The following is a 26,809-nucleotide window of genomic DNA, read 5'->3' on the forward strand; positions in this document are numbered from 1 at the left end:
ACGAACAAGTCAAGTTCACCCCAGGGTATGGTTAAGAGATAACCGAACATGGCCACGAACATAAATTGTTCGAGGCGTATCTGCGAAAAATCTTGTTGAGTTTATTGGACCAACAATGCCACATCAAGTTGAGTTTATAGTAGCAAACAACTGAAATCTTCCAAAAATCATATCAAGTTCATAAAGTAGATTTTGATCCCAAAAATAATTTTATTGGTTTTAATGCACCCCGCCACAATTCGAACCCCTCCCCCCCCTTCATCCTCTTCACAAATATGAGTAATATTGCAGGAGTATACGCACTTACATCAAAACAAGATTTTTCAAAGTTGAAAAATTATTTTACTTTAAAAACTCATTAAAAAATTGTGGAGAAAGCGTTGAATTGCCAAAATGTCACAATAATTTTCCAAATCACGAAAAATCCAAAGTCTCTATATTCCATTTTTTTAATTAAAAATAAAAGTTTATGAAAATATTCCTTAAATTGCATAAGTCCAAAAATCCACAAAAAAAATCAAAAAGCCTGGTAATGTTTCTTATCAAAATAATTTTTCAAAATGTTGAAAAATATTCAACTGGCTGAGAGCAAAAATTTCGCAAAGTCCTGAAAATCTAATAAATTCTACCAACAATCTTGTCGTGATACGGATCCCGTAAATTTTCTAAGTGCCGGAACGATTTTTGTAGGGGGTATATCAATAATTATTAAAAGCCAACTTTGGAATTTCAAAATTTCAACGAAGACGTTTTGTTAGTGACATTATTTTAGGAACAAACTGATGTTTTTGTAAAAATCGGACAAAAATTTCCTGTAATTTCGACGAATTTTCCGAAATTTTGATTCAAAGCAAAAATAAACATCAAAATATTTTATCATGTTTCCAAATTCCCAAAAAATTTCTAAGTCCCAAATTTTTTTTTAAGTTTCCTGTTCTCGAAAATTTTTTAAGTGTTGAAAATATTTTACTGGCCGAAAGCTAAAATTTTGTTAAGTCCAAAAAATCAAATAAATTCTACCAAAAATCTTGTCGTGATACGGATCCCGTAAATTTTCTAAATGCCGGAACGATTTTTGTAGGGGGTATATCAATAATTATTAAAAACCGACTTTCGAATTTCAAAATTTCAATGAAGACGTTTTGTTAGGGACATTATTTTAGGAATAAACTGATGTTTTGTAAAAATCGGACAAAAATTTCCTGTAATTTCGTCGATTTTTCCGAAATTTTGGTTCAAAGCAAAAATAAACATCAAAAAAAATTTATCATGTTTCCAAACTCCCGAAAATTTTCTAAGTCCCAAAAAATGCTTTTTCTGTAAAAAGTAAAGAATTAAAAAATATACGCAAAAATGTCAAAGTCCAGCATAAATAAAATCAAACTTTAAAAGCTCATGAAAATTATTCTAAGTGTCGGAAATTGAAAATTCTGTCAGTGACTGCTAATTTTTCTAAGTCCAGCATAAATTTGAAATAAAGTCAAAATAATCATTTCATGATGTTCGGGTAAAATTTTGGAAAAAATAAAATTTTCGAAATTTTTGCTAAGTCTAAAAAAACTACCACTAAAACCTCAATATCAACTGTAGATAATGCAGTATGATCATGGAATATACTTTCCATGATACGCAGTCGGTTTCAAAAGTCGTCATAACTCGAGGAGTTTACAGCAAGATGCGAATAAACAAGCCAAGATAGTTCGAAGTTATATCCACCAACTCACTTTCCGCCCGGGTTTCCGCCCGGGATGAATTTCTTTATAAGGGTTTAATAACAGTTTATGTTATCATAGCAAAATTTGTTATTGGTATGATATTGGTTGAAAGCCAAAACAACTTTGGAATAAAAATTTTTGTTATCGAAGAATACCTCCAACTGTTATTGGGATGATCGGATTAGTTGTTAAAATAACAAAAAATTATAACAAAGATTTGTTCGAAGAATAACTAAAAATGTTATTAGTCTGTTATTACAATAACAATCCAATAACCAGGGTTGTAAAAATATCAAAATATCAGCTCTCAGCAACTACAATTACACTCAACCCCCGGTGGTTGGTCACTTTTTCGTTTGACACTTTTTTAGTTTGTACCCCGTTGGTTGTTCAAAGTCAAACTAAAAACTAACTTAATCCACCTATGTGGTTGGAGCCTTCCTCACTTATCACCAACAATGGCTGATATGATGGAGTTGTACACAAATTTCATCTATTTTTAGATCCGGAATAAAAATGTACATAAATATCACTTAAGTGGCCATACCTCGAGACAGGGTTGCCAGAACTTCAATGTTTTGAACTCGTTGGAAAGGTTTTTTGATAACCTAACCAACGATGGGTTGGATGGTTGATCCGGACATAGTTTACATACATTTAAGTGAGATCCGGCATCCAAAAAGTACGCCAATATCACTTAAGTGGCCATACCTCGAGACAGGGTTGCCAGATCTTCAATGTTTTGAACTCGTTGGAAAGGTTTTTTGATAACCTAACCAACGATGGGTTGGATCAAGGTTGGATGGTGGATCCGGACATAGTTTACATACATTGAAGTGAGATCCGGCTTCCAAAAAGTACATCAATATCACTTAAGTGGGCATATCTCGAGACAGGGTTGCCAGATCTTCAATGTTTTGGACTCGTTGGAAAGGTTTTTTGATAACCTAACCAACGATGGGTCGGATGGTGGATCCGGACATCGTTTACATACATTTAAATGAGATCCGGATATATGTGAAAACACATTTTTATACATAACTTTTGAACTACTTATCGAAACTTCAATCTGTATAAAACTCGATCTATGGGACCCTAAACCAAGTCGAATGCAACAAGTTCGGGTCAAATCGGTTCAGCCAGTGCCGAGAAACATGAGCTAGTTTGTTGGTCACATACATACATACACACACACATACACACACATTTGTTCAGTTTTCGATTCTGAGTCGATATGTATACATGAAGGTGGGTCTACGACGTTTTGCTAAGTCCAACGAAAACATGATGGAAAATAATTGTTTCATCTCATGATTGACAGGTCGATTATTTTTCTAAGTCCCAAAATAATTGGACATTCGAAATTTTGCTAAGTCCAGCGAAAACAAGATAAAACTAGAAAATATCATCTCATGATGGAGAGGTCGATTTTTTTCTAAGTCCCAAAATAATTTGGCTTTCGAAATTTTTCTAAGTCCAGCGAAAACTTGATCAAATATCAAAATATCATCTCATGATAGACGGGTCGAAATTTTTTCAAAGTCCCAAATAAATAAATTTTCGAAATTCTGCTAAGTCCAAAAATATCAAATAGAAATGAAAATAAAACATTTGATGATCCACTGTCTAGGAACATAAAAAGTATCATGAATTTCGGCGGCCATTTTTTTAGTTTTTGGAACAAACAAAAATCATGCCATGTTCACAAAAACAACTCAAGTTATTTTTTTGTTCGTCCCATGATGCGACTTTCTGCCCGGGAAGAATGGATTTTCCAAGAAGATTCCATAACACTTTCTGTTATTTCAACAGTATTTTTTATTGAAGTGGCATTAATTTTGTTATTACGGTCTGCACGGGTTGTGCAATTTATGGTACACAATTTTATTTCTAAGTCAGAATACCATACGAATAACAAATATTGATTTTAGGAGAATTTTTGAAATGTATAACATTTCCTTTTATTAGCGTGTTTTTAAACATTTTCAATATAATATCACTTCAATACCAAATCTTGTTATTTTATCAGAAACTGTTATTATTTTTTCTTCATGAAGTTGAAGTTCAGGATAAAATAATAACACTTTTTGTTATTTTAACAGGATTTGATATTGAAATATTATTAATTTTTTTTATTACCGTCTGTCCGGGTAGTACATGTTCAAAAATAATAACCTTAAGAAAGACCTTATCAGATGAAAAATATTCCAAAAATAAATTGGAATCTTTTCAATGTCACCCCGGTTTACGCTTATACAGTGAAAACTTTTTTTACGCGGTGGCGTTACGCTTTTTATTTTGACGATTTCTCTGGAACGGCGAAACATTTTTGCAATCTTTTAAAAGCAGTTTGTAGGTTTTGTTCAGATCTACAAAACTTTTTTTGAAGCATGCAAAAATATTGTGTGGTTTAAGAGAAATCGACGAAATAAAAAGCGTAACGTCACCGCGTAAAAAGAGGTTTCACTGGAAACTTCACTGTTATCAGTTTTTGTATATTCTTATCGAAATCCTCAAAACTTTATTCTAGTGATAAGATTAATTTGATTTTTTTTTTTAGTAAAATTATTTACTATTCTATAGAATCGCCGAATTGATCGAAAATCCTCAATGTCTTTCTTTGAATGTGTTGTTTTTCTATACAAGAAATGAGAATTATGAGCTTTATCCGTCCATCTTACTGTATCTTCTCTCTCCTCGATGTTGGCAATTGGAAGAAAGAGTAAAAGGAAAGCTGGAAATGGGTCAACGTATAAAAAGATAAGTTCAAGGCAAAAACAGTTTCAGATATTGCTTATTGGCTGTGAAGGTAACAGATACCTGCTGAGTTGTATATCCGGATAAAAATTATCATCTTTTTAACGAACAGGTGAGGAAATGGATTTTTTAAAAGTTGTCAGTTAAGAATCTCATGTGTTTATGTTCCTAGAACTTCAAACAAATAAAAAAAAACAATTAGTTGTCTGAAAAAGCTCTTTGCTCAAGAAGTTCAGTGACTTAGTGCAGTGTTTCGAGTGCATTAAAAACAGTTTGTTGAATGAATGACTACGAGTGTAATTTAGAAGAACATTAAATGTTATGTGATAAAGAAGAATAAATCTAAAAAAAATGTTAATTTTAAAATATTATCATCCATTTGAATAAAAATGGCAGCGTAAAATTATTTTGGATAGCCGGAGAAAGCGTTATACAGTTATATGGATTTGGGTTGAGAGGTACTGTTATCTCTTAAAGAAATCAAATGCGTATGAAAGACGCAAGATTCAGCGAAAATGGGAACAAAAGGCTTGTAGTTCGTTTATATAACCACTCTTCGAAATTATAAGTTTCTTCTTAGTAGAACGCAAAAACTCTTAAAATCTCAAATAAATTCTTTTGGATTAGTTTGTAATTGCTTGGTGCTTATTCATTCAGATTTATACTACGCCACTTCTTTTTTATATCGAATTCAACAGTCTCAACCCCTAGCCTGCAAAATGCGTTACAGTGATTTTTCTAAAGCCTTGGAAATAGACAAAATAGTACCAAACTTTGATGTTCTACTTTAGTGTTTTGGAATCATCAGGATGTTTACTTTAAGATAAAAATATTTGATTTTTTTTTAATTTTTGGGAAGGGCTTTGGGGGAGGGGGTGCACGAAAAAAGATCCGTGCAAAATGCGTTACAGTAAATTCATAGCATTTTTATCTCATGCAAAACATGCCCAAACCTCAATGTTTTATAGTGTTTTGGAAAGGACTTTACGTTAGAAATATAATAAAAGCACCTTTTCTCTCAAGTTTTTCATTGAAGGTTTAATGAACTATTATTGTTTTTTGTACATACTTTAGTAAAACAGTGGAAACATTTTTTTTTTGTTTAGAAATACACTCATGCAACATGTCTAACATCTTCAAATTTCATAAAGTCATTCTGCTTCAAAATTAAACCAATTCGCCTAAAACGGTTCAGTAGTTGTACCGGTAGAACATTCATAGTACAAACGGTGTCATGCGACATGTCTAACATTTTCAAATTTCATACAAAGTCATCCTGCATCGTAATAAAACCAATTTAGCTAAACCGGTTCGTCCAACCGGTTCAGTACCGGTAGAACATTCATAAGACAAAAGGTGTCAAACGACATGTCTAACATCTTCAAATTTCATAAATAGTCATGCTATATAAAAAATAAACCGATTCAGCTTAACCGGTTCAGTAGTTGTACCGGTAAAACATTCATAGTACAAAAGGTATCATGCGAATATCTTCAAATTTCATAAATAGTCATTCTATATACAAAATAAACCGATTCAGCTTAACCGGTTCAGTAGTTGTACCGGAAGAACATTCATAGTACAAAAGGTGTCATGCGACATGTCTAGCATTTCCAAATTTCATAAATAGTCATTCTGCATTGAAATAAAAAATTCAGCTAAACCGGTTCAACTAACAGGTTCAGTAATTGTACCGGTAGAACATACATGGTACAAAAGGTGTCATGCGGCATCTCTAGCATCTTCAAACTTCATAAATTTTTAAAGTCGTTTTGATTCAAAATATTTGTAAAGCAATGATGCAATTTTTTTCAGTCTTCAAAGAAAAAAATCATTACAGATCAATTGTTTTATTTAACCGGTTCAAACACACTCATGTTTCAAATATTTAATACCAGTATTTGACCAGGTGCTTCAATTCAGTTTTTCTTTCAAAATTGATGGTGATTATGAGTTTTACAATGATTGCGATGACGATAAAATTAACTCAGTTGTTTCAGTTGACCAAATCCGAGAAGTTGAAGAGCAGTTCGATCTAGACGACAAGGAACTAGAAGAGTAACCAGAGGAAGTTCCAGAGGATTTGCAGTAAAAAATGTCTAGAGAGGTACCGGGGAGAGTGCCGGGTAAAGTAAAGAGAAAAGTGACGGGATAAGTACCGGGAAAGGTTCACTTTTTTCGGCAAAAATTTAAAACATGCTCAAAAAATTAACCTGTATCTTTTCTGGATCTATTCCTAACGCTTTGCGATGTTCTACAAAGTTGTTCCCCGAATCAAAACCTATAAGAAATCTATTAGATGATGATATTTTTTTGGGTTGAGGAAATTCTAGAAGAAGAGTTAAAAAGTGAAAAATAAATCAATTAAATTTATTGAAATACCATTCTAACTTCAGATCAAAACTGGAGCAACTAAACCTTAACCAAATAGGCTCAAATTTTCAGGGTAGCTTCTGGGGTCATAGAACTTTAAAATTCCGGTTGATGCAAACGAAATTGAACACTTTTGTCTATATCCGTGAACCAGCCTACTGAGCATAAATCAGTCAAGTTGCATTCTTTACATTTGCTTACCACTTTTGGCGATAAGGTCGGGAACATCTTCGGACTTCGAAGTCCTCCGCGGAGTCAGGAACTTCTCTTGGCGGCGCCTTTCTCTGTACCTTTCCCGGTACTTATCCCGTCACTTTTCCCGTTACTTTACCCGGCACTCTCCCCGGTACCTCCTTAGACATTTTTCCCTGCAAATCCTCTGGCACTTCCTCTGGTTCATCTTCTAGTTCCTTCTCTTGCACTTCTTCGAAATGTGCTTCATATTCACCAAACTCGTCGTCTAGATCGAACTGCTCTTCAACTACTCGGATTTGGTCAATTGACACAACTGAGTTAATTTTATCGTCATCGCAATCACTGTAAAACTCATAATCACCATCAATTTTGAAAGAAAAACTGAATTGAAGCACCTGGTCAAATACTGGTATTATATATTTGAAACATGAGTGTGTTTGAACCGGTTAAATAAAACAATTGATCTGCATTGAATTTTTTCTTTGAAGACTGAAAAAAATTGCATCATTGCTTTACAAATATTTTGAATCAAAACGACTTTAAAAATTTATGAAGTTTGAAGATGCTACCCAGTCACGGCGTTCTCACAGGATTCTTACAGAATTCTAACAGAGCGAAAATATTCTTACTAGAACACTGCCATCATCCTGCCAGATCTTTGTAAGAATTCTCAAAGAATTCTAGCTCAAATGCAATAACCGGTTCTAGCAGGAACGGCGAAATCAACCGGTTGTGTAAGAATCCTGCTAGAATGCTGCTAGAGTATTCTGACAGGCCAACCTGCTAGAATTCTGTAAGAATTTTGCTAGAACGAGACGGCAAAATTTTCTGCTAGAATCCTGCTAGAATTGTGTTAGATTAGAACGGATAGGTGTTTTTTTGAGTGAAAAGACTTGTTTTGGATTTTTGCTAGATTTTGTCTAGCGAGTAAAACAAATTAGCAAAAATGTTTATTCATTCGAATCACTCTTACAACATGCACACACTTTTCACTATTTCACTTGGACATTTTTTCACTATTCTGGTGGAGTTGAGCAGGACGCTTATTCTCTTTTCTGCAGGTGTTGTCTCCACATTCCGGGGATGTGGGCACACAACGACTTGGAGTTATCGAGGGGATGAAAATTCCGTGGTGGAACATTTGGAACTTGGTTGTTTCTTGGGATGCTCCACGTGTCTTCGTCGATTACATCTCCGGGGAGCTGTGTCCCCAGCCACCGTGAACAGCGATCTGGATTCCGCGTTTCGGGGACATTTTGAGCTTTTATCAAGGGAATTCGTCCCGATGAAATTCCTGTAAATATAATAAGTGGAATATTATTAAATTTTTGTTCTCTAATTGATCAATGTGCATACTTACCAAAATTATGCTTCTTCCGAGGCAACTTCCCAAAAAAGTAAACTTGCTCGAACAAGTTAAATTACAAAATGGTTGGCGGTAACCACATTCGCCCCAACGTGGTTTGGCGAAAATGACATCATTTTCGACAGATTTGCTTCTGTCAGAATGTTCTCACAAAATTCTTACAGAAATCTAGCAGGCCTGTTAGAATGATTCTAGCAGGATTCTAGCAGAACCAACTCTGCTAGAAATTTCCGTGACCGGGTAGAGATGCTGCATGACACCTTTTGTACCATGTATGTTCTACCGGTACAATTACTCCCAGTCACGGCGTTCTCGCAGAATTCTTACAGAAATCTTACAGAGCGAAAATATTCTTACTAGAACGCTGCCATAGTCCTGCTAGATTTTATCAAGAATTCTTTGAGAATTCTAGCTCAAATGCAATAACCGGTTCTAGCAGGAGCCGGCGAAATCAACCGGTTCTGTAAGAATCCTGCTAGAATGCTGCTAGAACGAACTGACAGCCCATTCTGCTAGAATTGTGTAAGAATCCTGCTAGAATGAACTGGCAGGAAATTTCTGCTAGAATTCTGCTAGAATTTAGCTAGAAGCAGTTAGTTAAATATTTTTATTTGCAATTTTCTAAATAAAACGAATTTCAAAATCGAATTTATTCTCACAAATATTTTTGCAATCACAATAAATGGAAGTTGGAACACAAACACTAACTTTCTAAATTCTACACTTTCACTTTGTGGCACTTCTTAGACGGTCACTCCATGATCACTCCAATCGTTGACGAGCGGATGGCCCTGGGACAGGCGATGCGAGATCTCTGGACAACCTGCAAAAAAAGCATATAAACTTGATGTTTTTAGATTTGGCTCTAGTGCTTACCTTTCTGGAATGTTTCCGCGGAGCATTCGGCCGCTGGCCGTTTAACTCTGGTGCTGCACCACCGAGCTGGCATCGTGTTTTTTTCTCGGATAAGCCGTCTCAAATCGGTGCCTGTTAAAATAATCAATATGTTATTTGGGCATACAATTAACTTGTTTGAATAACTTACCAAAAAGTCAACTAAATAGCCGACAACATTAGGTGATGTGGCATCTTCTTAAAAGTAAAAATGAAAAATGTGAACTTGTGTAAACAAGTCCGATGACAAAACTATTTTGGCGGAAGTCAAGTTCGCTACAAAGCTGTTTAGCGGAAATGAAGCATTTTTTGACAGATTTCGCTCTGTCAGATTTTTCTAGCAAAATTCTCACAGAATTCCAACAGATTTCGCTTTGCTAGAATATTCTGGCAAAATTCTCACAGAGTTCTAACAGGTCTGTTAGAATTATTCTAGCAGGATTCTAGCAGAACTAACTCTGCTAGAATTCCTCGTGACCGGGCTGAACCTGTTAGTTGAACCGGTTTAGCCGAATTGGTTTTATTTCGATGCAGAATGACTATTTATGAAATTTGGAAATGCTAGACATGTCGCATGACACCTTTTGTACTATGAATTTTCTTCCGGTACAACTATTGAACCGGTTAAGCTGAATCGGTTTATTTTTTATATAGAATGACTATTTATGAAATTTGAGGAGCGGCCGTGGCTGACTGGTTACGGTGTTCGCTTTGTAAGCGAATGGTTCTGGGTTCGATTCCCATCTGCTCCCAATGAGAAAGTTAAGAACACATAAATTTAAAATGATGAATATGAACGAAAAATCTAAGTCGCTCGAGGCGGGGTTCGATCCCCCGTCCTTTGGATTGGTAAGCAAAAATGCTAACCACTAGGCCATGACGACTTGGTGAGCGTGAATTGGAATTAGGAATACTGTTACAGAGAGCGAGTTGTGGCGCTATAACCACGGCAAATAGTGTCCAGGGCATTCGTGGAAATACAATGTCCCATCCCAGAGGGTCCCGGAGTACCAAACCTTCTTAGCATGGTGCTCCCAACGAATACAACCAAAATCTCGGAGCGTATGGTGGTTTGTCCCCACGCTTCTTCCTCCCCTGTCGATTCAGAATTGTGTTGTTGTTCGAACACTCAGTGCTCAAGCTCAACCCAATTACGAGTCATCTCTGCGATACGGCTTTACGCAGTAGGCCTGGCCGCTTTAACGCTTGTGATGTTTCAATGCATTCTAATGCAATGGCGCACTACAAATGTTAATAAATGACAAGAAGAGTGCTAGGCGTCATCTAACCTAAGGCACTCTCCAGGATCCCTTCGAAAGATTGGCTGCGCTAGGGTCTGATTAGATTAGATTAGATTTGATTAGAATGACTATTTATGAAATTTGAAGATATTCGCATGACACCTTTTGTACTATGAATGTTTTACCGGTACAACTACTGAACCGGTTAAGCTGAATCGGATTATTTTTTTTATATAGAATGACTATTTATGAAATTTGAAGATGTTAAACATGCCGTATGTCACCTTTTGTCTTATGAATGTACTACCGGTACTGAACCGGTTGGACGAACCGGTTTAGCTAAATTGGTTTTATTACGATGCAGGATGGCTTAGAACATCGCAAAGCGCTAGGAATGGATCCCGGAAAGATACAGGTTAATTTTTTGATCATGTTTTGAATTTGAGCCGAAAAAAGTAAACTCCAAAAAACATCCTGAATCTTTTTGGGATCAAATCCTAGCACTTTGCGATGTTCTACAAAGTTGTTCCCCGATCAAAACCTATAAGAAACTTTTAAAGGGTTTTGGGATTTTTTTTAGTTACAATTCTCCAATATTAATTTGTTTAACGTTCCATACTAACTTCAGATCGAAACTGGAGCAACTAAACCATAACCAAATAAGCTCAAATTTTCAGACTAGCTTCTGGGGTCATAGTGCTTTAAAATTCCGGTTGATGCAAACGAAATTGAACACTTTTGTCTTTTTCATATAACCGTGAACCACGCTAATTTTCAGCCTGGAGAACGTTATAACGAGGCATCATTTGTCGAGCTCTACTGACTGTTTTGTCCTCTATTTACGGTTTGCGATGGAGCTAGTCATGCCTTACTCCAAGTTTTGAAGGAATAACACCTCGTGAACCTTCTCTAATAAGTTAAAGTGCCAATGCCCAAACAGCTTCCGACTGTTTCAAACTTTTGTTCACTGAGGAGATGGCCCGCAAGATCGTACACTAAAAGAATCCAACATAGTAATCTCAAGTGTTATTTCACGTGAGTGTTTCAAAAAATCAACACGATAAGGTCACATGATTTTCCTTTGACCCACAATTATTTTTCATGTCAAATTGATGTGAAAATCATTCGATATCAGCTGATCGTTAGCAAAAAACCTTTCACCCTTTTTTTCGCATGAAGTTCACTTTAGATTCAAATGCATTTCACTTAGATTTGCCCCATTTGATTTTGACGTGAAAACCACGTTAGATTGAAATGTTTTGGTTTTTGAATGTGGTTGGCGAAAATTTCTTCATAAGTAAGATGGCCACGAACGGTGGTTAAGCAAAATTGGCTCTCCGTAGTGAGTGTTCATTTAGGGACCAAATTTCCTGAGTTCTTTTAATTATTTTGGTTTGAATTTGAGTTTTGACGCTGGTGGTAAGAAAAAAAACAAAGGAAACAGTAAGATTTTTCGAAATATCAAAAATATTTTTCAGAAAACTAAATTCCGGCTAGCGGTCATCTTCGGAATCTGCTCAATAACTACAAGTCCGATTAAAAGGTTGCAAGCTAAGCTCGGTTCCGACGGTGTTATGCGGATCTACCACAAGTGGCTCAAGTTTGGACCATACATTGTCCCTGCTGGACCACGACGGTCAAGTTGCTTTGAGAGGGCTCTCAAGTTAGCCGAGCACTTCTCGATCCGGCAGCTGGCCGATCCGTAGGCCGTCCATGATGTCCATTGCGAATCTCAAATATTTAAAAAAAAATAATAATCAACGTTATATTAAAATGAATTCGTGTAAAAAATTTATTTAAAGAAAATCCATCAATTGTTAAAGACACCTGAACACCACCAGAAAACCATTTGATTTCCACAAAAAAATCATTGAACATTTATGAGACAAGCTTTCCAAATTCATGTGGTTCGTCACATGAAATTAACGTGTTTTTCATTTGAATTTACTGCGTGGTGCAATGAAAAATTTCTATGTGATTTACACATGACATTCACATGCAAAGTCGAATGGGGCAGATTCATGTGCAAAACATGTGGCATTACTATGTGCCTTTCTTTCAGTGTATTGTACACTAACGCCTATGCAGTGCAGATTGAGGAAAAGGAATGGAAAGAGCTGACGATTCCAGAGTTTTGGGCGTTTATTGCGTTTTTCGTACCGTCATCAGGGATGACATTGGGTCTAGAGAGTGAGATTGGTTATACAAAAATGCTAAAATTTGTATGACCCAAACTCACCCCCCAGACCCAATGTCACCCCTGATGACGGTAACTATAGGGTACGAAAAACGTCGAATATGTGCAATTGCAAAAGGCTGTACACAACCGATCCGCTACATCAGCAGAAGATCTTTGGGGTATTGCTTCCAAAGAATCGGTTGGAAATCGGTGCGAAATTTGAGATTCGACGACATGACCGACAGAGCGAGACGCATGAGCGAGTTTGTCGAGCTTTCGAGCGAGAACGAGCCGGGACTTCGAATTTGATGTTCAGTATATGATTCTGTATAAAACCAAAAATCTCTGGAAATACATTTTGGAAAATCTTCAAATTTTGGGCCCAAGCTGTTTCCCAGTTAACTCAATCCGAATTCTGAAACGGAATCTAATTAGAATCGTATACAAATCCCGTTTCAAACGCAACAACCGGTTCCGTGTTCGAACCGGTTGTTGCGTTTGAAACGGAATTTGTGTACGATTCTAATTAGATTCCGTTTCAGTATTCGGATTGATTTGACTGGGTTATGGCGCATGTTTTCGAATGGCTTTTTGTTTGAAACTGAATTCTTTTAATTTGATAGTGTTATCTGTAAAATAGTCCAAAAAATACCACTAAAAATGGCTTTGACCACATTTACTGCTCGAAAATTGTGAATCGAAAAGTAAAATGTTCGTCTCCGACCCCACGGCTACAGATCTGACTTATAAAAATTGCGGGTTTTACGAGCGGTTTTCCAGTGATGGAAGACACAAATTTTTAAGAGCGGATAAAGACATCGCTCATGTATTTCAGAAAAAGTGCTCTCAAAAATCAGACTTTGAGTTCCGGGCCAAAATTCAATCGAAAGAGCGCATCTAAACCTTCAATTTAGTAATAGGATTTTTCCTGGGACGAATCCTCGCCGTGCACGATTTTTTTAAGATTTCTGAAAAAAGCGTTTTTTTCAAAAGCAAACCTTATACCTTTCTTTTGTAAGAAAGGCAAAAACATGGTAGTTGCAAACATTTTTCTTAAAATTTATGTCCCTTCACTGTACAAATTGCAAGTGTCAGAGTTTTGACAAAAAAGTAGTTAATATGGGTCATTCCACCTGAAGTGTGCAAGAAAAAATGCAAATTTGAAAATTACCATCTCCGATTCTGCTCAAATTTGGCAGAGCTGTTGAGACTATCAAAACATGTAAAAATCCCGAATTTCATCCAAATCGGACCACCCCCTCCTTTTTTGTACCCTCCCAAAAAATCGACTTTTTGGCGATTTTTGAGCGAAACCCCTATTTTCAAACGACGATAACTCAGGAACCACACATCTTAGAGGGTCGGTCTTGGACTCAATTTTGAAGGAAATTGAACGTAGAATCCATTTCCGTGATCAAAATTGAAATTAAGATAAGTTTTCTACCTGTATTGCGCAATTGAAAACTTTAAATGGCCGTATCTCAAAACAGCCCTATTAATTTTTCAAATTTGACCTCACCATCGTATTCCCCGGCCAATTTTACATAAGAATCACTTATCGACAGAAAGGATTATGTTTCGTTTCAGAGATATCGAATTTTGAAGTTTTAGGTACCGTCAGTGGGGGTGACTATGGGTCAAAAAACGATACACCTCTCGAAATTTCTTAATAACAAAAACAATTTAAATAACATCGAAAATCTTTCAACGTAGATTTGTTCTTAGATAGTTTACTAACATTTTCCCAAAATATGGTGGATTTTGATGAACACTACCTTAAATGCCAATAGTTTGAAAATTGACCCAATCTCACCCCTTAGAGGGGGTGACATTGGGTCAAATGAAACTAAAATGATGCTCAAATACAACGATATGGTAAAAACAAGTCATCCAACAGCGTTTCTTGTTCGAGGGAATCGTATTGACACGCTACAGTGTTTGAAGTGGAGATTTTCAAACATTTGGGTAGTTTTCGAGCAATTTTAACAAAAATATTAGAAAAATGATTTTTCGAGAGGTCATTTTTGGCCAAAAACGTACCCCAACTTTAGACATCTGCCAAAATAACAGGATTTGTTCTAGGAACGAGATTTTTTCAGCGAAGTCATCATAAGATGTCCCCTACACAACCCCTTTAACAGAATTCAGTTTCATTGAGAATAACCTGAAAAATGGTAAAATCCGTAAAAAATCACTTTGACCCAATCTCACCCCCCAGACCCAATGTCACCCCCATTGACGGTATTTGAGATTACCTAAATTACCTTTATTCGCCACATCTGCTAGAAGCACTCGGGCGCGCTGATCAATAACTGCTACCTGGTTATTTATTGAAATAAGATTTCATCCCAAATAATCATTAGCAAATTAGGCAAAAATTTAATGTACACCACTGTAGGAAACTGCTGTATAATCCTAAATTTGAAAAATAGTATACGGTGAACTTGTGTGCTAGCCCACAGGACAGAGCAAGAACGACACGCAATACAGGGCAGAATGGATTTCCCGCAGATCTAGCAGGAAATTGCAATTGATCTGGTAGGTTATACTTAAGAAAAAGTGTACGATACATTATCGTGTTAAAAATTATGAATTAACATGAATAAAACTCTCGTGAAGCATGATTAAGGGGTTACATACATGTAGAAAATCACCAAATTTCAAAATTCAGCAAATTTATTGGATCCACTAAATAGATGATTTTCAATCACTCCTGAAAGTTTCATGAAGTTATTACATGATTAACTGAGTTAGAGACGATTTTAGGCTCAAAATTTTGCAGTACGCAAAGCGGACTGTCAAACTTTGTGAGCGTTTTTCTCAGAACACCGAGTTGATTTACGGGTGCCACGATATCTCGAGATGGGATGGACCAAATTGGCTGAAATTTGGGGTGAAGACTCCCAAGGCATATCCCGTGTGCATGACGAAGCCCGATTTTGAAATTTTGCTTTTTAAAAAAAATACAAAAATCAAATACTGAGGTTTGTTTATATGAAAAACCATAAAAGTATTTTTATCTCTTTTGAAAATTAAGTTTTTGAAAATCAGCCTTCGTCATGCACACAGGACCGGTTTAACGAGTCTTCACCAAAATTTTGAGCTGATTTGGTCAAAGCAGTGTTGAGATATCGTGGCACCCGTTTTTTGAAATTGCTAACTTAAAATAGCTATATCTCGGCAATGGTACATCCAAATGTCTTCATATTTATTTTGTTAATAGATGAAAATGTACAATTAAATGCCCTGCAAAAAAATCATAAAAAAGTTTTAATGTGTGGTCACACCAACCTCTGACATTTTTGACGATTTACATGTATGTAACCCCTTAAGGAGGAGGATTTCTGGAATGTATAAAACTGAAAAATGTAAGAAAATCGCAAAGAATAATCTGATTTACAATATAAAAAATCGGTTTAATATGATCAATCTTTCATACCGTACGGCAGATTTTGGGGTTTTTGCTGAATGACACTATTTCGCTACCACACATGGCAAAAGCTCTAGAACCCATGAAAATTATTTCATCTACTACAGCCAGCTCTACATTTGTTCTCGCTTCAATTAAAAAAAAATAAAATAAATAATTTGATAAAGTGGGATGAAATGAGAAATTAGAAAAAATATAAAAATAATAGAAAAATAATGATAAATTTTTGAAAATTGTATTGTAAAAACTCTATAGCATTTGCAAATAAATATTAAAAGTTCAAATATTACTTAATATGGTTCAATGACACTGAGATCAGGCAAAACAGCACATTAAAAATCACCCAATAAATATTCCTTAAACAAAAAATAGATTGTTCAAGGTATTGATTATCTCAAAATCGTATAAAATTTTAAAAATAATTCATCTTACAGAACACCAGGTAGTAATTATTGATCAGCACGACTGAGTGCTTCTAGCAGATGCGGCGAGTGTAGCTAATTTAGGTAATCTCAAATACTCAAAACTTTAAAATTCGATATCTCTGGAACGAAACATATTCCTTTCTGTCGATAGGTGATTCTTATGTAAAATTGGACGGGGAATACGATGGTGAGGTAAAATTTAAAAAATTAATAGGGCTGTTTTGAGATACGGCCATTTAAAGTTTTCAATTGCGCAATACAGGTAGAAAAAATATGTTGATCTAAATTTTGATCACGGAAATGGTTCCTGAGTTATCGTCGTTTAAAAATAGGGGTTTCGCTCAAAAATCGCCAAAAAGTCGATTTTTTGGGAGGGTCCAAAAATGAAGGGTATGGTCCGATTTGGATGAAATTCGGGATTTTTGCATGTTTTGATAGTCTCAACAGCTCTGCCAAATTTGAGCAGAATCGGAGATGGTAATTTTCAAATGCTGTTCCGCTTCAGGTGGAATGACCCATATCTAAGATGTAACGAAAATTAGTTTGTAAAATAAAAAAAAACATCTGCTTTTTTAATTTATGAACATCTTAAGTGTTTTTTAATTCTTTAAATTCTTTAAATTCTTTAAATTCTTTAAATTCTTTAAATTCTTTAAATTCTTTAAATTCTTTAAATTCTTTAAATTCTTTAAATTCTTTAAATTCTTTAAATTCTTTAAATTCTTTAAATTCTTTAAATTCTTTAAATTCTTTAAATTCTTTAAATTCTTTAAATTCTTTAAATTCTTTAAATTCTTTAAATTCTTTAAATTCTTTAAATTCTTTAAATTCTTTAAATTCTTTAAATTCTTTAAATCGTTAAGGGTGCACAGCAACCAAGGAAGTTGTTGTCTTCTTATACCAAAATTGTCAAACTTACGGACCCAATCCTGCATGAATCTGATTGTAAAAATAGTCAAACTTTGTTGTAAATAACTACGAAGACAGTAATTTAGGGGATGAATAAAAAATGATATCGATAGTTCCCGTAGTATTGATAATACTAAAATGTCTGTAACAGAAATCTGGGTGCAAAAGCTATGGTTGATGTGTACCGTTAAATTCTTTAAATTCTTTAAATTCTTTAAATTCTTTAAATTCTTTAAATTCTTTAAATTCTTTAAATTCTTTAAATTCTTTAAATTCTTTAAATTCTTTAAATTCTTTAAATTCTTTAAATTCTTTAAATTCTTTAAATTCTTTAAATTCTTTAAATTCTTTAAATTCTTTAAATTCTTTAAATTCTTTAAATTCTTTAAATTCTTTAAATTCTTTAAATTCTTTAAATTCTTTAAATTCTTTAAATTCTTTAAATTCTTTAAATTCTTTAAATTCTTTAAATTCTTTAAATTCTTTAAATTCTTTAAATTCATTAAATTCTTTAAATTCTTTAAATTCTTTAAATTCTTTAAATTCGTTGTTTTGATAGTGTGCGTGAGCGCTGTGTAAAAAGTGACAGTTCGTCACTTTTGACTTCCTCACTGAGGTAAGGCTATAATCCTGCTCTAAAAATGAACTTTGTAGAAAAAACGTCGTACCTTCATGTATACATATCGACTCAGAATCGAAAACTGAACAAATGTGTGTGTATGTGTGTGTGTATGTATGTATGTGACCAACAAACTAGCTCATGTTTCTCGGCACTGGCTGAACCGATTTGACCCGAACTTGTTCGTTCGACTTGGTTTAGGGTCCCATAGATCGAGTTTTATACAGATTGAAGTTTCGATAAGTAGTTCAAAAGTTATGTATAAAAATGTGTTTTCACATATATCCGGATCTCATTTAAATGTATGTAAACGATGTCCGGATCCACCATCCGACCCATCGTTGGTTAGGTTATCAAAAAACCTTTCCAACGAGTCCAAAACATTGAAGATCTGGCAACCCTGTCTCGAGATATGCCCACTTAAGTGATATTGATGTACTTTTTGGAAGCCGGATCTCACTTCAATGTATGTAAACTATGTCCGGATCCACCATCCAACCTTGATCCAACCCATCGTTGGTTAGGTTATCAAAAAACCTTTCCAACGAGTTCAAAACATTGAAGATCTGGCAACCCTGTCTCGAGGTATGGCCACTTAAGTGATATTGGCGTACTTTTTGGATGCCGGATCTCACTTAAATGTATGTAAACTATGTCCGGATCAACCATCCAACCCATCGTTGGTTAGGTTATCAAAAAACCTTTCCAACGAGTTCAAAACATTGAAGTTCTGGCAACCCTGTCTCGAGGTATGGCCACTTAAGTGATATTTATGTACATTTTTATTCCGGATCTAAAAATAGATGAAATTTGTGTACAACTCCATCATATCAGCCATTGTTGGTGATAAGTGAGGAAGGCTCCAACCACATAGGTGGATTAAGTTAGTTTTTAGTTTGACTTTGAACAACCAACGGGGTACAAACTAAAAAAGTGTCAAACGAAAAAGTGACCAACCACCGGGGGTTGAGTGTAATTGTAGTTGCTGAGAGCTGATATTTTGATATTTTTACAACCCTGGTTATTGGATTGTTATTGTAATAACAGACTAATAACATTTTTAGTTATTCTTCGAACAAATCTTTGTTATAATTTTTTGTTATTTTAACAACTAATCCGATCATCCCAATAACAGTTGGAGGTATTCTTCGATAACAAAAATTTTTATTCCAAAGTTGTTTTGGCTTTCAACCAATATCATACCAATAACAAATTTTGCTATGATAACATAAACTGTTATTAAACCCTTATAAAGAAATTCATCCCGGGCGGAAACCCGGGCGGAAAGTGAGTTGGTGGATATAACTTCGAACTATCTTGGCTTGTTTATTCGCATCTTGCTGTAAACTCCTCGAGTTATGACGACTTTTGAAACCGACTGCGTATCATGGAAAGTATATTCCATGATCATACTGCATTATCTACAGTTGATATTGAGGTTTTAGTGGTAGTTTTTTTAGACTTAGCAAAAATTTCGAAAATTTTATTTTTTCCAAAATTTTACCCGAACATCATGAAATGATTATTTTGACTTTATTTCAAATTTATGCTGGACTTAGAAAAATTAGTAGTCACTGACAGAATTTTCAATTTCCGACACTTAGAATAACTCCTGCAATATTACTCATATTTGTGAAGAGGATGAAGGGGGGGGGGGGGGGGGGGTTCGAATTGTGGCGGGGTGCATTAAAACCAATAAAATTATTTTTGGGATCAAAATCTACTTTATGAACTTGATATGATTTTTGGAAGATTTCAGTTGTTTGCTACTATAAACTCAACTTGATGTGGAATTGTTGGTCCAATAAACTCAACAAGATTTTTCGCAGATACGCCTCGAACAATTTATGTTCGTGGCCATGTTCGGTTATCTCTTAACCATACCCTGGGGTGAACTTGACTTGTTCGTGTTTTTACGAACATGGGTAGATTTTTCCAAGATGCAACTTTCTGCCCGGGATGCCATTTCAATAACAAATACTGTTAAAATAACAGAGAAATGTCTTCTTGAAAAATCCATTTTTGCATAAGAGTTTAACAACAGCTTATGTTATCATAACAAAATTTGTTATTGGTCTGCTATTGGATGAAAGCCAAAACAACATGGGAATAGCATTTTTTTTTTGTTATCCCGAGCAGACGGAAATAACTTGCGAATAACATTTTTGATATTTGAAAATACTAGGCCAATGACATTTTATGTTATTTATAACAGGATTTGTTATTCGTCGTTATGATTTTTTTGTTATTGGATTGTTATTATAATTACAGACTAATAACATTTTCAGTAATTCTTCGAAAAATCTTTGTTAATATTTTTTTGTTTTTTTTTAACAACTAATCCGATCATCCTAATAACAATTGAAGGTATTCTTCAATAACAAAAAAAAATATTCTCATGTTGTTTTGGCTATCAACCAATAACAGACCAATAACAAATTTTGTTATGATAACCTAAACTGTTATTAAACTCTTATGCAAAAATGGATTTTGCAAGAATATTCCATAACACTTTTTGTTATTTTAACAGTATTTGTTATTGAAATGGCATGAATTTTGTTCATACCATCTACCTGGGATGGAAGAATAACTCCAACTGTTACAAGGATGATCGGATTAGTTGTTAAAATAACAAAACAAATAAGATAGATTTGTTCGAAGAATAACTAAAAAAAATTATTAGTCTGTTGTTACAATAACAATCCAATAACAAAAAAAAACATAACGACGAATAACAAATTCTTTTATAAATAACATAAAATGTTATTGGTCTAGTATTTTCAAATATCAAAAAAATGTTATTCCCAAGTTATTTCCGTCTGCTCGGAAGTGCTCTCGTTGTTGTCCTTGGGTGGGGTGCATATCTCATCTGAAAAAAATAGGTTGACATAATTCTGAGGGCTATAGAGGAAGAATCATCAGCGCTAGAGGTGGGCAAAAAAAGAGCGAGCCGTTCAATGAGCCGGTTCACTGAAAAGAGCGAACGAACCACGGCTCATTAAAAAAGAACCGAGGTTCTTTTTTTAACTTCGGTCTTTTTGAAAGAACCGGCTCAAGATGGCTTGATTTTTGTTATAAATATAATTTATTGAATTTCAAACAACCGGCTCCGTGGCTTAATGGTTAAGGCTTCTGTCTCCCAAGCAGAAGGTTCAGGGATCAAATCCCGGTCGGTACCTTTGAAATTTGGAATCAGGAATTTGAATATGAATCAGGTGGGATTCGAACTCACACCTTTGGATTGGTAGTGGTCTGGGACGCTAAGCAGTCGGCCATCAGAAGGTTTACACTCTAGCAGTGAATTGATCCGTAGTGTTGAAACATGTTATCTCTTCTTCTCATATTATTAAATACGCGCTGATCCCTGATTTGCCTGAGGGGATTGGAAGTCTAAATATAGATCGTGTTTCCTTCAGATGCTTGCTTCTATGTTTAGGCGGGGCCGAACAATGCCCAGCGACCTCGGAATTGGACCGCAAGGAGCTCTGTCATTCTGAAATGGGTCGTTGGAAGCAGCGCGAGGGCTATCACCACCTAATACCCGGGACTGAGATAAGCTGTATCAGCATTCGGCATGTACACAGTCTGATACAAATTATACTTTCCCATAATTTCGCTACCGGTTAGCGGGTATTGGATTGGACCACACACACCACAAATATAATTTATTGAATTTCAAAAAAAAATGTAGTATTAAATTTGTTTTTGAGAATTGAAAATGCAATTTCAAATATTTAAGTGCTTATAAAAATTAATCCCACAAGTAAATGATTTTTAGACAACATAAAAAAAACTTTTCACTTTACAACTTATTGTACATTAAAGTATTACCGGAATACAATTTTTGAGCATTTCAAATTGCATCATTTGTAAAATATCACCAAAAATCTACTGAAGAGTTTAGACATTTTGGAAAAAAATCTTTTTGTCCGATTAAACATTAGCGGTACAGACTCTATCGATTAAATCAGAATGTAGAAAAGAGTGGCAGTGCGTGGCCGAATGGTTACGCTGTCCGCTTTGTAAGCGGATGATTCTGGGTTCGATTCCCATCTGCTGCAACCTTCCATCGGATGAGGAAGTAAAATGTTGGTCCCGGCCTTGGTTGTTGTTAGGCCGTTAAGTCATTCCAGGTGTAGGAGTCGTCTCCATGCCATAAGTACAAACAACACATCAAACCAAGCCTACTCCGGTGGAATCGCTGGCGGCGGTTGGACTCGCAATCCAAAGGTCGTCAGTTCAAACATTGGGGTGGAAGGTTCCTTGGAGTAGAAAGAGGTTTGGGTGCTCTCCCCATTCAAGCCTTCGGACTCCTAGGTTCGAGCAGAAACTTGCAATAGAGACCACAAAAGACCCGGGGGTCGTTAATGTGGATGGTTTGATTTTTGATTTTTGTAGAAAAGAGTTCATAGAATGTTTTCTCCAAATAAAATATCAGAATTAATTCAATTCTTGCAGGAATAAACGCAATTTTAAAATTAATAGGAATTTTTCCTAGGTTTAAGTTTGGATGCCATTCAATTACTCGAATGTTTAGGTTCGAGTAGAAATCTTGACACCAAGACCAATGGTTTTCAAGGACATCTTCTCGTTTTCAGTTTTATTTTTTTATCAAATAATTTGTAAAAGTCCAATATGAAATAACTTATAAAATCACACAATTCTTTAAAAAAACCTTTTCATCAAAATTTTGAAAAAGAGCGAAAGAGCCGTTCAAAAGAGCGGCTCTTTTTAATGAGTGAACGAAAATGAGCGGCTCCTAAAAAAGAGCGGTTTTGCCCACCTCTAATCAGCGCAGAGAATTTTTATAGATAATTTACTATTTGTAATGTTGACATAACTTTTTTTTAGATCGGGAATTACAGTATGTAAAAAAAGTATTTACACCCCTTGGGCACTATGCACATTTTGTGATGAAACATGTAAAAAATTAAAGTTTGACAGGAACCTAGTACTACGTTTTGTTCAGAAACTCATGCCAAACATTTTGCTACAAAAAGCTCATGAAAAGATGATTTCTATAAAAAGTTATATAACAAATACTATTACGAAAATAAAAAAGGTGCAAAAAAAGTTTGTACACCTTTCGAAAAATTAACATAAATAATGTTATTTGTTGACAAATCACCATAAATCCAGTCTCCCAACTCCAAAAAGGCATCCTTGACTGATTAAAAAAATAATTTGAATTGAATATAAAGTTTACTAACTACTTAGTATAAAAGTTTATATAACTCTGGAAATTCTATATAAAACTTATCTAAACTTAATTTTGCAAACTTTTAATTCAAATAAATGTCAATATATTACCATAGAATTGCTATTTCAACATTTTGGAGTGGGTATAACACCGTTTTGGGGGTATTTGAATCGATAGAATAGATTTTTCGTTGGAATTTCGTACCAACCCGGAATTACGTCGTCGGAAAATCCGCCGGCATCTGAACCGGTCCTCAATTCACAAGTCAACCTATGTGGCATCAGAAAGGGCATAAAATTTCCGATCTTTTGATACCCATACATCCAGGTTTTCTATAAAACCCACGTTTTTAAATACCTAAGCAAAAACGTTGTTATGGTTTCGTTTGAGCAACCTGCCAAAAATGTATGGAATTTCGTAATTTTTGTTCTCGTGGATCAAACTTACTTTTTGCCCAGGTATTTAAAAACGTAGGTTTTAAAGAAAACCTAGATGTATGGGTATCAAAAGATCGGAAATTTTATATAACTTTTTATAGAAATCATCTTTTCATGAGCTTTTTGTAGCAAAATGTTTGGCATGAGTTTCTGAACAAAACGTAGTACTAGGTTCCTGTCAAACTTTAAATTTTTTACATGTTTCATCACAAAATGTGCATAGTGCCCAAGGGGTGTAAACACTTTTTTTACATACTGTATATTATAATTTCAATTCTTAAGCAACTACTTAAAAAGAGCTTTATGAACACCAATATTGAAGTCTTAAATTTGTTTTTTAGGTTATTAATATGGCATCAGTGAAAACATCGGGGTGGACTTTAGTTTCACTTTTAGTTATTAACTTCGTTTTAACACAAATACAAGCAATACCCCAATATGAAGCAATGTATGTTTCCAGCGAATCAAAAAAACCGTTAAATGAATCACCTTATTATACAAAGCCCCTACTGAATAGAAAGTTCGCTGAAAAACCCAATGCAATTAAAAAAGTAGCGCTGGATGACATTGACGATATCCAGACCAATCAAATTCAGGATGGTGGATTTTCCTGGTCAAACATGTTAGGCGTGCTAATGCAAATGATGTTCAACGGTGGGAATAACTCTCCTACAAAGTCAGATGACATTGACAACAGTGCTAACTTTCCTCAATCACCATGGGCTAATGTGATATCTGTTGGATTGAAGATCATTACAGCTCTTCTTGGTGGAGGTGCTAACGATGGAATTGATAAAGTCGATAACGGAGGCTCGCCAATGCAGGTAACACATTAACCAATACTTTTTAGAAATATGAAATTATTTGGTGAATGGATGTTGTTACTGTTATAAGTAAAAATGTATTTTTATTTTTTTTTATTTTATAAACGGTGTATCATTAACACAATAGATTTTAAAAATTGCAGTAGATTAAGGTTGTTTGTTTGCACTTTTTGGACATTTTTTTCTGCTTCTTTTTTTTAAAATCACAGAATGTGCTCGCAGCTGTATTCTCAGCTATGTTTGGCGCAAAGGATCCTGATCAAGTGAATACAATGGCTAAACAGGCAGGGGAGGTATGTATCACGTATTTATTTGACGCCAGAACGTAGAGTCTATCAGAAAACAATATTTAAATATTATTTCACATTCTACGGAGCTTAAAAAAACTGTAAATTATGCTTAAGAATTTCGATTGTAAATTGTAATGCATTGTTACTTAGGGACAAACATATGTAAAAAGACTAAAAATAGAATAGAGCGGGAAAATGGTACGCACCTAGTATAGTGACAATACACAGTGGTTCAAAAGCCTGTTTTGACGAACTTAATTGATTAGAGCAAAAAGTAAGCATTTTCGTGCTTCGACATGTTCTACAACTTTGTTTAGCCTTGTCATGGCCTACTTTTGATGAAATTTGTTTTTCAAAATACTCATCACAGTAGGCTATGGAATTTCTAACTTTTGACAGTTAAGAGATAGAGCTTTGGTGTTTTCGGCAAAGTTGTAGGGCTGAAAATTTCCACAAACTTTGTCGAAGACGCCATAGCTCTATCTTTGCGTTGAATACCAGTTTTGGAACCTTTTTCATAAATCCCTGCCAAAAAACAGTTTTTTGACTAAAACTATGTTGAACATTGATTTGATAAGTGCAGTGCTTCTTGGGACGCGCAGTCCTGTTTTTTCGCGATAATTTTCGTCTCTTTTGTGTCGCTATTTGTGTGCATGGGGTGATTGGTCATTATAATTGAATAATGCCTTCATAAGTGCAGTGCTTCTGGGGACGCGCAGTCCTGTTTTTTCGCGATAATTTTCGTCTCTTTTGTGTCGCTATTTGTGTGCATGGGGTGATTGGTCATTATAATTGAATAATGCCTTCATAAGTGCAGTGCTTCTGGGGACGCGCAGTCCGGTTTTTTCGCGATAATTTTCGTCGTAAATGATCGTAAAAAAATATTCCAACTTTCAGTTTTAGTATTAACTCATCAAACTATCGATTTTATGAAGAGTAAAGCGTCATTTATTTACTATTTTTGAAATTTGCTCGCGTTATCTAAATTGTAAAAACAGTAAAATTATACTGATAAGTCCAGCCCATAGCACTACTGCTCGGCTGGCACGCGTTCGATTAAAATAAACCATTTTAAATAATCAATTATCTATCTTTCCGCAGCCGGCTGCCTAAGATTTAAAAATTTCAACCGATAAACAAAATGCTCATGGTCACATCACTGCCACTCGTTAATCCTGACCTCATACCCATCTACTAACCCCCTCAAAACTCATGTGATACTTTGTCGGAGAAGCAGTCGATTGGGCGGTCTCTATCACTCAAGTATCGGACTAACATTCCCATCCACTTCCCCGTGACCTTACCACTGGTCGTGGCCGGCGCCGGTATTGATCAGCATGATAGGGGCCTTTGAGAAGCTGCGAAGCGAGGAAAGATAGCACCCACTCATCTTCCACGGCTCGTGGATGTAACTTCTGGAGGTCCTGGTCAATAACGGAGTAGCAACTGCGGGTGGGCACCTATGCTTATGCTTATGCTTTTAAAACTATGTTGAACATTGATTTTAGACGATTACAATGTTCAGAAGAGTTGTCAGTAATATCAAAACAAACAACTTTGTCGAAGACGCCAAATTGATAGGAGCTATATGTGATGAGTTATAACAAGATTTCGTGATAATTTAGCTAGTTTTCGAGCTCGGTACAATAGGCTTCAAGTATGACTATTCCACTACAAAATGTCGGGTGAATCATTCGTCCGAAGGTTTACGGTCATAGATTTCCGAGCATTTGAATTTATTTTATTTTTGATGACTATTTAAATGCATTTAGGACATTTTTAAGGCACATAAGCCATTTTTGCGATTTATTCGGACACACGAGGCGTGTAGGCCAGACTCTTGTGAAAATTTTGATGTATTAGAAGTCTGTTTTTGAGGCTATCCAGTGTATTTTTGGGAATATCTTCGAGAAAAAAATTCCTTCCAAAAGAGCTAATCGGCGAATCTAGACATC

At 35.2% G+C, this 26,809-nt stretch overlaps 1 protein-coding gene and 1 long non-coding RNA gene across 4 annotated transcripts in view; one reads left to right on the forward strand and one right to left on the reverse strand.

The window, feature by feature from the left end:
• The first annotated feature begins 4,426 nt into the window (after positions 1 to 4,426).
• LOC120426166 (uncharacterized) overlaps positions 4,427 to 26,809 on the forward strand; it is a 62,974-nt gene continuing 40,591 nt past the window's right edge. The window contains exons 1-3 of one of the 3 annotated variants that reach the window (XM_039590885.2): positions 4,427 to 4,584; positions 24,082 to 24,564; positions 24,774 to 24,857. In XM_039590885.2, coding sequence (XP_039446819.1) covers positions 24,091 to 24,564; positions 24,774 to 24,857 — 558 coding nt within the window. In that variant the 5' untranslated portion in view covers positions 4,427 to 4,584; positions 24,082 to 24,090. Of the gene's footprint in view, positions 4,585 to 4,907; positions 4,931 to 24,081; positions 24,565 to 24,773; positions 24,858 to 26,809 lie in introns of those variants that run through there. The other 2 variants (XM_039590886.2, XM_039590887.2) reach the window with 2 other exon arrangements.
• LOC120426168 (uncharacterized) lies at positions 6,976 to 12,788 on the reverse strand. The gene is made up of 4 exons (XR_005606655.2): positions 9,452 to 12,788; positions 9,283 to 9,393; positions 8,401 to 9,229; positions 6,976 to 8,334 (listed from the first exon to the last, which is right to left on the reverse strand). It is a non-coding gene; the product is annotated as an uncharacterized LOC120426168 (long non-coding RNA).

This window comes from Culex pipiens, chromosome 1 (genome assembly GCF_016801865.2).
Source record: "Culex pipiens pallens isolate TS chromosome 1, TS_CPP_V2, whole genome shotgun sequence".
Classification (NCBI taxonomy): Eukaryota; Metazoa; Arthropoda; class Insecta; order Diptera; family Culicidae; genus Culex; species Culex pipiens.